This window comes from Sciurus vulgaris, assembly GCF_902686455.1.
Source record: "Sciurus vulgaris genome assembly, chromosome: 10".
NCBI classification, from domain to species: Eukaryota; Metazoa; Chordata; class Mammalia; order Rodentia; family Sciuridae; genus Sciurus; species Sciurus vulgaris.
Genome location: NC_136470.1, coordinates 130,341,490 through 130,352,974, shown reverse-complemented (window position 1 = coordinate 130,352,974; position 11,485 = coordinate 130,341,490). Strand labels below are relative to the sequence as shown.

The window sequence follows — 11,485 nt, the reverse complement described above, 5'->3', positions numbered from 1 at the left end:
AAGCTGAAAGTAAACATGGATTATGAGGGAGGCTGAGGCTGCATTTGGAGACTCTCAAAGGCAACACAGAATGTTCTTACTGTATAGCACACATCACACTGGAAAGGGGGGGATCATGAAAAATTCACAGGTGTGCTGTTTTACAGGAAGTGAATGAAAATATCAGAATCATTGTTGACTTCAGAGTAACAAATACCTCTGCAAAAGAGACAAGACGTTTTCACTTATTTGAAAACTAATTACAATCAAGAATAAGTGGCTCAGTCTGCCAGGAGGGAGGCCACAGTAAAGAACTTTGCATTTCATTTCAGTTTACTTGTTTTTTGTTTTTTGTTTTTTGTTTTTTGCTGACTTTAAAATGTTTATTCTTTAAAAAATTAGTTGCTTTTTATACAGCTATACAAAGTTCTTAATGTTTCTTTGGCAATGGAATATAATGGAATTTTACAACTATATAAAAAAGTTACCTTTGCCTAAGAAACAGTATTTACTGTGTGTACATAGTTGACTGACAAAATTCTCTACCATCCAGCACCCTAATTAATTGACGAAATAAGCTACCTCATATTATAGGATTTCCAAAAAGAAAGAGGAAGATAAAGACACACACACACACACACACACACACACACACACACACACGCATACACAACCATCTATGGCTCAAAACACAGTATCATGGCCCTATCTGCAGGCAACTTGCAATAATTGCCAAATACAATTTAGTGATAAGAAAAATCCTTTCAGTGATGAAAAAATACTTATAAGTCCATTGAAGTACTGCTTTAGTTTAACTATACATAAGAAATTACTTAACCTTCTGCTATTCCAAATATATTTAGTGCTCATTTTTTTAACATGAGCCTTCCTCCCCCCAAAAGTAACTGCATTGCATCTTTGAAATTAAACAGAAAAATAAACAAACAAACAAAACCCAGTGCTGGTGACAAATATACAGCAAATTCACTTCTTCATTCTTCACAAAGACTGAAACCAATTTTCAGGACCATGAAGAGCTAGAAATTCACCTATTTTCAAAGACTTATTTGTAGACTATGCAGCAACTTTGTTGTCTTTCCTCTATTCAAAATCTGCAAACTCCCTGCCCCCACGACCTCCTCTGAATCCACCACGAAATCCCCGAGGGGCAGCAAATGTACCACCTCTGCCACCACTGAAGCCAAGACCTCCTCTGCCTCTGTGCCCTCCACGGCCACGGTTTGGACGAAGTAGAATTCCAAATGTTTCAGCATTTAATCTTCTTTCTTCAGCCCAGGTTGGTCTTCGTTCTCTATTATCATCACATGAAATATTATCAAAGAAGGACTTAGTTTTATCGTAATAGCAATTAGGTCCAAGTGGATCTTCTTCATCAGCATTTCCTTCACTGTTTGGGGTATCAACTCCTGAGTCTCCTTTATCTTCACCATTTACAGGCTTCTCTTGTTTCTCAAGTTTATCTTCTTTTAATTTAAGTTTATTATGAAACTCTCTGTCAATCTCCTCCTTGTTAAATTGTGCATTTGCACTTTCAAAGTCAAAGTCTTTCTCAAATTTCATTGGACCATCCGGCCGAATACCAAATCTTCCCCTGCCACCTCGATGACCCCCTCTCCCTCTCCTTGGAGCTGAGGAAGCACCTGGAACTACTTGTCTCTTGCTATCATTTCTGAATTGTTCATTTTCTGGTCTTGAAACTTTGTGTGCTTCAGCTCGCCTGTGCTCTTGGTTCTCTATTGCTTTTTGGCTGGTAGATGGCAAAGGCCTGGTTGATACAGGGCTCCTTCTCCCAACAGGTGCTGGAGCAGGTAAGTGGGCCGAGGCGGTCTGTACTGCTTGTTCCATGGTTGGACTTTTTCTCAAAGGGTCTAACTGAGGGCTTGAACGACCTTGCGATAACTGTGTTTTTATAGATCTTGTATCCTGCGTAAAGGCAGAACCAACTGCACTACTTTGAGATAAGGTACCACTGTTTGATGTTTCTGTTCCAAAGGATGTCAAGGAGCTTCCAGCAACACCAACAGCACCAAACTGCTGCCCGACTAATGAACTTGGACTGAACTGACTGTATGTTGGCATCCTGCCAAAAGGTCCATAGGAGCCCACTGACTGGAATGAAGAAGTAGATGAACCTAGTGAAGACTGAACGATAGCTGGGTCCTGAGGCAAAGAACATTGTGGTTTTGATGGCTCACAAACAGTGAGATCTTTAATATCACTCCCACGGAATATAATATATTCTCGAGGAGGTATAGGACGATCTGTTGGTCTGTCTTCTGTACCAAAGGATCGAACTTTGGCGAGGGCCACGGTGGAGTTCTCGGTGTCGACGGTGTAGAGGATGCCCTCGTAGCGGATCTCCGCCTTGGAAATGAGGCTGATCTTGCTGCCGATGTAAGGGGTGCCCCCGCTCATGGCGCCGCCGCCGCCCCTCCGGGCCGCTCGCCGAGAGGCAGATCCCACGCCGCTGCCGCCGCTCCGCACGCCCGCTCGCTGCGTGGCGCCTACAGCAGCCGCCTCAGATCCAACATGGTAGCGGCGCCCGCCCCGCTGTTTACTTTTTAATTATGTATTTCTAGACTTGATATTGCTTTTATTCTGCGAAAAAGTTTTTCAATATATTTCTCCATTAAAAATGATAAGCTCTTCATACTTGATATCTATGTGCAGAGAACTTGGCATATTCAAAACTTCACTGGGAGTAAAGAGGGAGATTTAAACTCCGGGTTGTATATCTTAGAAAACTTTATGCTGCACATATTAGAAACCCCAATTCAACTAGCTTCAATGATAGGAAGAATTACTGTCTCATATAATTAGAAATCCAAGGCAGAAAGTTTCCAAAATTTGTTAATTCAGCAGCTCAAAAATTACCAAGAGATAGAGGTTTAATTTCATTTTACTGCATATGGATTTCCAGTTTTCCCAGAACCATTTGTTGAACAGTCTATCTTTTCTCCATTGTATGTTTTTGGCTCCTTTGTCTAGTAGGAGGTAACTATTTTTGTGGGGTTGTCTGTGTGTCTTCTACTCTGTACCATTGATCTGCCTGTCTATTTTGTTGCCAATACGATGCCATTTTTGTTACTATTGGTCTGGTCTGTAGTATAGTTTAAGGTCTGGTATTGCGATACCTCCTGCTTCACTTTTCCTGCTCAGGATTGCTTTGGCTATTCAAGGTCTCTTATTCTTCCAGATGAAGTTCATGATTGCTTTCTCTAGTTCTATGAGAAATTTCATTGAGATTTTAATTGGAATTGCATTGAATCTGTATAGCACCTTTGGTAGAATGTCCATTTTGACAATATTTAGATTATATAGAGGGAAATAAGAGGGAGTGGGGCAGGGGTATGAGAGATAGTGGAATGAGACAGACATCGTTACCCTATGTACATGTGTGATTACATGAATGGTATGAATTTTCATTGTGCACAACCACAGAAACAAAAAGTTGTACCCCATTTGTGTGCAATGAATCAAAATGCAGTCTGTAAAAATTTTTTTAAAAATGAAAAAAAAATGGTATCATTCTGTGAAAAAAAAAAAAAATTCCCAAGAAACCCAGTGATTTTCACCTTTCTGCTTTGCCAACCTAACTGTGCCACCAGGCCAGCATTCCTCATGGTAAAGAGGTGGCTGCCTCCATTCCAGACATCAAGTCCCAAGAAGGAATGTTCAACTGAAAAAAAGAGGGTTGTCCCATGTATCTGCTGTCATGAGCCAGAAAACCTTCACAAGAAGCCCTTGTTATAGTTCGGACCTTTGCTGTCCCCTAAATAGGCTCATGTTTTGAAAGCATGGTCCCCTACATAGTAAGGCTCAGAGGTGGGACTTTTAGGCAATGAGTAGATCATGTGGGCTGTAATCTCATCAGTGGATTAATCCATGGTGGGTCCATTTGATAGATTAATAATTTGAATGGCGCATGGGGTGATAACTGTAGGCAGCCGGGGTATGGCTAGAGGAATTAGGTCACTAGGCATATAGCCTTAGACTATATCCTGTCCCTGGATTTTCTCTCATTATGCTTCCTGGCCACCATGAACTGAGCAGATTTCCTCTGCCATGCCCTCCCGCCATGATTTTTGGCTCACTCAAGCCCAGAGCAATGGAATCAGCCAACAATGGACTGAACCTTTAAAATGGCCCCAAACAAGCCTTTCTACCTATCAGTTGTTCTCTTCGGGAAGTTTAGTAAAAGCAGCAAAAAGACAACTAACAGACCCCTGCATGGCTGAGACCAGTCAGCATTAGGCCTTTGATCCTTAGATATCTTAATAACGTATTAGATCTTAACTAAAAAATTAAGACCTGCCATTTTGATACAGTAGAACGACTATAGGGTAGAAACCACCAATTCCTGCTCCATTGTCTATCACTACTTTATGTGACTGTGTATGATATTTAAGATCTTTGAGCCACAATGTCTGCATTTGTAAAATAAGCAATTTCATAAATTCCATTGTCACTTTTCAACTTATTATTAATTATGCTTCATGGAAATTTATCTACTTAATTCTATTTAGACTGAGATTTAGTAGGTTGATGGTTTACTAATGCAGTGTTTCAGATGAAATTGTGATAAGAGTAAGTGAGCAGGTTAAAAAAATTACAATTCCTATACAGAAAAAAAAAAAAAAAAAAAGGTCTTACTTCCTACATATGTACAAAGGAAAGAAACAAGAAAGGAAACTTTGTTTTGGAAAGAAAAAAATCCAATTAAACAAATGGGCCAAATTTGTGAAACAATAAATCCCAAAGGAGGAAATAAAAATGATTCTTAAATAAATGAAAATTATTCAACCTCCGTCCAAAGGACAACAATGCACATTAAAACTTGATTGTGATACCATTTTAAATCACTTGAAATCTGAGTTTTCATGTCTATAGAGGAGGGAAAACATTTGACCAAGGGGAATAATTGTGAGAATTGAGTGAGAAACAAATACAAGTATTGTAACTGTATCAACTCAATACTAACATAGCAAATTGCCATGTTTAAAAAAAAATTACAATATTACACTCTCCATTCTCCAGAGAAACAGAGAGACAGAGGCAAACAGATCATAAGTGATTTGCTCACACACAATTATAGAAGCTTCTCGAGAAGCCCCAAGATCTGCATTCAGCAAACTGAAGCCCCAGAAGAGCTGATGGTCTAAGTTCCTATTCTAAAGTAAGCAAGTTCAGGACACACACATGGTGATATTTCAATTCAACACCAAAGGCTAAAAAAGACCAATGTCTGCTTACATGGTCAGACAGGAGGAGTTTCTTCTTACTTGTAGAGGGATATGCATTTTGCCATATTTAGGTCATTGACTGATTAGATAAGGCCCACCTGCTCTAGAGAGGGCAGATCTTCTTGATTCAGTGTACTGATAAAAAGGTTCATCTCATCCAAAAACACCCTGACAGGCATACCCAAAATAATGATCGACAAAATATCTGGGGACCTTGTGGTCAAGTGATGTTGACCTAAAGTATGAACCATCAAAACTAAAAAATCTCCGTAGTTTACAAGGAGTATTTGTCTTCCTTAGACCAGTGGCTAGCTGAGACGTTGTCTCATAACAATGACGGCACACGGGAGAACATGCCCCACTGCCAAACTCATTCCAAGCACCTGCTCACATCTGGTCTGATAGCATTCAACGAGTGGAAGCAAGCCACTTGGCAAGTCCAACACCAGGGAACTTGGAACTGTCCCTAACTCTACCAGGAGAAACTGCAAAGCCACAGGGTCAAGGGCTTGGATACAGAAAATGGCAAAAATTGGGACGAGTAATGCATTCACTGTGATAAGCTGTCTGAAACAAACTAGTTTCCGACTAGTTGTGTTTGCCTGCATTTCTACGTCCCCCACCCCAATCCCATTTCTATTTTCCAAGAGTTTTCCCATTTGTCTTCACAATGTTCTACATTGAATATAAATATAATAGTGTTTAGAATTAAGATAATGCTTGCAACAAGGAAATAATGATCCTTCTGCATGGAAGCTGCTGATTTCACTGACCCACAATCCCTTGCAATTCATTTCCTCCAGAGGTTACAATCGATTAGGAATTGCATTGTGTGTAAGTCATTTCCATGGGTTGTCTGTATGCTTGCCTGTGTTGAATTTCACCTGTTGTTATTTTGTTCAATTAACTGTTTGTTCCACGATTATCTAATCTATTTAGTATGTTCTGGGAGTCTTTAAAGATCCTTTCCCATCTTTGTCCTGACTAAATAATTTATCATCTGGTACATAATGGGCATGCCAATCAGCCCTGAGTGTCAGGGCTCTTGGAAAATAGGAACATTTCAAGTTTCAGGTTGTAGACAAGGATGTTGTACAATTAATTTCTTTTCAAGCTGTGACTTGACTTTTTCTCTTCCTTGCTTTATTAATCTCTCAATTCACTTTTTCAATCCATAAATGGATTTTACATTTTCCACAATGGTGCCAGTTTCTTTGAGTTCTTCCTTATGGAGCAAATACTAAAATTGTATCATAATCTAAATATGCACAGTTAATACCTGAGGCAACAGGAAAATCAGAGAAGTGAAGGATTCACATGAATTTTAATCCTCAGAAGGATGAGGAGGTGAATTAACCCATAAGATGTCTTCCTACAGAAGTTAAGAGCACTAGTGATTTCACCTTTTCTAATATCTGCTAGGTATTCTGTGGACATCTTCAGATGCTCTCTTTTGTCACTAATTTCACCCAATTGATACTGTTGTCTTCACTTTACAGATGAAGAAAATGGACTTGAGTGAGATTAGAAGACTTGACTTGGTTTATAGGAACCAAAAAACCGAGCGAAGATCTGAACCATCTAATGGCTTATTCCAAAATCCATATCTCCTCGAAGCCTCACTTAGTAGATCTACCTGTTTCTTTTTTGCTCGATGGCTCTTAGGGATAAGCAAAACTTTTCCCCATCCCATAGTAATATTGAAAATTAAGCATTATATCACAAAAAGTAATTAAAGCAATAAGACCACTTTTTTCCAAATTATATTCTCCTCCTGCAAATGAAAAATACATGCCCTTATATTGGAGTTTTCCCTCTCTAATTTTAAGAATCAATCTTTTATAATATTAAAATGAATCTATGAGAAATATCTCCCCAAAACGGGTGTCCAAATTCACCAGGAAAAAACCTTGCATGTCCATCTCCCATGTAAGCATGTCTATTTATAAATCATTTCCATGGGCTACTTTCATCTGTATGTGAAATTTTTCATAAAGCTAATGTTATTTGGTTAGGAAGTATTAGTATCTGTGCGCCTCATTGACAGGCACAGAAGAAGAGCTAGGCACCTGGCTGCACTGGAAGCCCTTTGGATCCTCAGCAAGCTCTCATTTGCCTCTGGCTCTGAAGGACCTGCACAGTCCTGCAGCACGCGAGGCACGTAAGGTAGAAGATGAGGAACAACTGAGGCACATAAGCTTTCGAGAAGAGATTGGAGCCACATCCTTGTTGAGCTTCTCTAAACTCCAGGACAATACCTTTGACCAAGGACACACCAAATTTTCCATTGTCTTCCCAAATGACACAACTTTGCCCATTAAATGAATCTGCCTGACTGCCACAAATCACCCTCAAATCATTGCTCTAGGATGAACCAGAGGAAAGAGTCCTGAAGTCACACGGCCAGCTGGGTTTGAGTCTCAGCTGTCACTGGCTGACTTCCTGCCCTTGTTCAAATGGCTCCAGACCACAGTGCTGCTTGCGTGTTCTCTGCTATGGAGGGTTGACTGTATCATCGTGAACAGTCTTTCAGCTACCCTAATGGAAGAAATGCCTGTGATTTGTTTCTTTACAAGATTAGATTTTATGCATCCTCGGATTTATGTAAACATCTTTAAAAAAGTATTATTTGAACAAATCCAATATTATATTGAGAGGAAAAAAATACAAAAGTTGTTCTTTCTTCCACATATTCCTTAGTAAATGAGCAAGTAATGACCAGAGGTGAGTGAAGGCTCAGCTTGTCATGATCTTCTGCCTGATCCAAACACAGGAAGCCTTCAGCTCCTCCCAAATAAACCCCAGGTCTATCAACTCCATACCCTTTCAGTAAACTCTCAGGAGGGAGACATACAGTCAAATGAAGATTAATGAGTGATTCATAAAGATCCACATTTATACATTTACTTTCCCTGTTAATTTCTGATCAGGGAATGCATCTTGATTAAATTTGTAGAAATTCCACTACAGGAAAAGACAAAAGAGGGGGACATCACAGGAAGATAGCATCTCTCCTGAAATAGCCAAAATTTTCACTTTAGAAAAAATTCATTTATTTATATAATGTATCAATATATAATTATTCCAAGCTTTCTGAGGAATCTCCACACTGCTTTCCAGAGTGGCTGCACTAATTTGCAACCCCACCAACAATGTATGAGTGTACCTTTTTCCCCACATCCTCGCCAACACCTATTGTTGCTTGTGTTCTTGATAATCGCCATTCTAATTGGTGAAATGGAATCTTAGGGTAGTTTTGATTTACATTTCTCTTATTACTAGAGATGTTGAACATTTTTTCATATATCTGTTGATTGCTTATACATCTTCTTCTGTGAAGTGTCTGTCCATTTCCTTAGCCCATTTGTTGATTGGGTTATTTGTATTCTTGGTGTAGAGTTTGACCCAGCTATCCCACTCCTTGGCCTATACCCAAAGGACTTAAAATCAGCATACTGCAGAGATACAGCCACATCAATGTTCATAACTGCTCAATTCACCATAGCCAGATTGTGGAATCAACCTAGATGCCCTTCAATTGATGAATGGATAAAGAAACTGTGGCATATATATACAATGGAATATTACTCCACCAAAAAGAATGATAAAATCATGGCATTTGCAGGCAAATGGATGAAATTGGAGAATATCATGCTAAGTGAGATAAGCCAATCTCAAAAAACCAAAGGACGAATGATCTTGCTGATAAGCATATGAGGACATATAATGGGGGGTGGGAGGGGTTAGAGTTAGGGTTAGGGATAGGTTTAGGGTTAGGGTTAAGGAGAGTGGCAAGAATGGAGGAAGGAAGGACTGTATAGAGGGAAAAGAGGGGTGGGAGGGGTGGGGGGGAAGGAAAAAATAACAGAATGAATCAAACAACTTTACCCTATGTAAATTTATGATTACACAAATGGTATGCCTTTACTCCATGTACAGAGAAACAACATGTATCCCATTTGTTTGCAATAAAAAATATATATATAATTATTCTTCTATATTAATATATCATATATGATTCGATCTGCTAGACAAATATTGTATCTAAAAAATTGCTTCCTGGGATTTTATTATACTTTGCTGTTTCAAAGACAACACTAATGTGAATGATGGAAATCAGTTATGCCATATAAATGGAAAATTCTGCCATCAAGTGACAATTTTCCATCAGAGATGTGCCCTTCATCTCTTGCATTAGATCTATTTGTCATCCTGGAAATAAACATTCTTCTCAGAGATTGAAACAGCTGTAATACAAAAGGAAAAGCTTAGATACTCTAGGGTTTCACAAACCAAGTTTCTACCCCTAAATATTTATTGTGTTGAGGACAGGAGAGTCACGTACTGCATCGAGGTAAAAATCAGAGAGGGTCAACCTGAATGTGTATTCAGCAGACCAGGCGCATAAGGTAGAAGATGAGGGGCAACTGAGGCAGATAAGAAATAGAATCACCATTTTTCCTCCCTTTCTTGAAATGTTTTTCTCAAGAAAACCCCACTTTCACATGCCCCATGTGAGAAACACCACTCTCTGGACAATCTCCTGAGACGTAAATTGAGAAAAGGGTTACTTTATGGTTTAAATGTCACATCCTTTGCAAGAGCAGCTTCTCAAGTCCTTTCCACCATGAACAGGGAACCCTGAGCATCAAGTCTCCAAAGCCCACTTCAATCAGCCTGTATGGGCCACATGCTTTCAGTGTGTCACTTGGTGGGAGTGAGACAGTATTATCCCTTGGTACAGCTGAGAAAATTGAAGACCAGAAAAGTTAAATAACCTCTCCCCAACTAGGCAACTGGCCAATGATAGGTCTAGTCATCAAAGGGTGCTATATCTGGACAGAATCGACTGATGTTCCAGTTTGGTTTCTACCTTAGCAATGGCAGAATAAAATATGAATAGTTAAGGATGCATCTGTTATACAAGATTAATCTCTATCAATGGATGAGTGGGTAAAGAAAATGTGGTATATATACACAATGGAGTTTTATTCAGTCATAAAGAAAAATGAAATCATGTCATTTGGGGGAAAATGGTTGGAACTGGAGACCATTATGTTAAGCCAAACTCAGAAGGTCAAGGGTTGTATGTTTTCTCATATATGGAAGCTAAAGAGGAAAAAGGCAAAGAAAGGGACAGGTGGATCTCATGAAAATCAAAGGGAGATCAGCAGAGAAAAGAGATCCGAGGGGGAGAGGTGGGGCGGGAGGGGGAAGTGCAGGTGAAATTAATTAAATTACACTGTTATATTGTGTGAATATGCAGATATGTAACAGAAAACCCCATCATCACGTACAACTATTATGCACCAATAAAAGATGTGGAAAGAAAAGATTAATCTCTACTCTTAACTTTACCTTGTGGGCACTTTTTTAATATTTAAAATTAAGCACAACTTTTATTTTCCTCTAATAGCAAATCTACAATTTCTTAATTAATCATTCACATTCCTAATGTTTTAAACCAAAGAAAGCAAGTTACCAGATGCATAAGGAAATCTAGTGTGCAAAAACTTTCTCCCTATAAGCTTTGAGTGTTTTCATATCCTTCCCCTCATTCCTTATAACATCTTTCTATAAAATCTAATTAGCACGACTCACGATTACTCATAGTTTCCAAAGACTACTGTTTCTAAACTAGTTCAGCCCAAGAAGCTACAAGCCCACTGAAAGATTAATTTCATTATTTCAGCCTTGGCAAAAGCCTTTCCTAAGTATCATCAGAGTTCTAGCTGGATACAATTCTAACCTACACCTATTGTCTGTGTATTTTCACCAATAAGAGGTTCTTTCCTTTCTGATACTGCAGGCTGTTTACTCTCCCCCTCATTTTATCAAAGAAAATTAGGACAGATGATAGAATCACAATCAGGTGAACTTTTCCATTATCCCAAGTCATAAAATGCAAAGACACATACACACACACATTCCTATTTATGAACTTATTAGAAAAGCTATAGCAATGTCTTTCCTTCCTTAATTCTGCTGGTTGCACAATCCCAGGCAAGAAGAATGTGTACCTTTTGCTCTGGGAGTTGACAAGATCTACATTTCTCACAATTTTCTCTCCTTAAAAACTAGTGCATGAAGTTCCACTTAAAATCATGCAGAAAAAAATATATATACAATCTGTGCCTTTAAACATAAGCAGACTAGTAATTAGACTGAGTTTGGTAATGAAATAGGCCTCAGGATGTCCCATGTGTACTCATCTCCTTCAACATGCCCTTACCCAGCACCAG

At 39.0% G+C, this 11,485-nt stretch overlaps 1 protein-coding gene across 2 annotated transcripts; it reads right to left on the bottom strand.

Annotated features, from left to right (window-relative positions):
- Positions 1-501: 501 nt before the first annotated feature.
- Positions 502-2,521, bottom strand: LOC306638033 (protein LSM14 homolog A-like). Of its 2 annotated transcripts, XM_079101096.1 has the most exons (2): positions 1,890-2,521; positions 502-1,712 (listed from the first exon to the last, which is right to left on the bottom strand). In XM_079101096.1, the coding sequence occupies exons 1-2, from the start codon at positions 2,413-2,415 to the stop codon at positions 1,081-1,083; spliced, it is 1,158 nt and encodes a 385-aa protein (XP_078957222.1). In that variant the 5' UTR covers positions 2,416-2,521; the 3' UTR covers positions 502-1,080. The 2 variants fall into 2 exon arrangements, with proteins under 2 accessions (XP_078957222.1, XP_078957221.1); XM_079101095.1 differs by having other exon boundaries at positions 502-2,515.
- Positions 2,522-11,485: the final 8,964 nt, after the last annotated feature.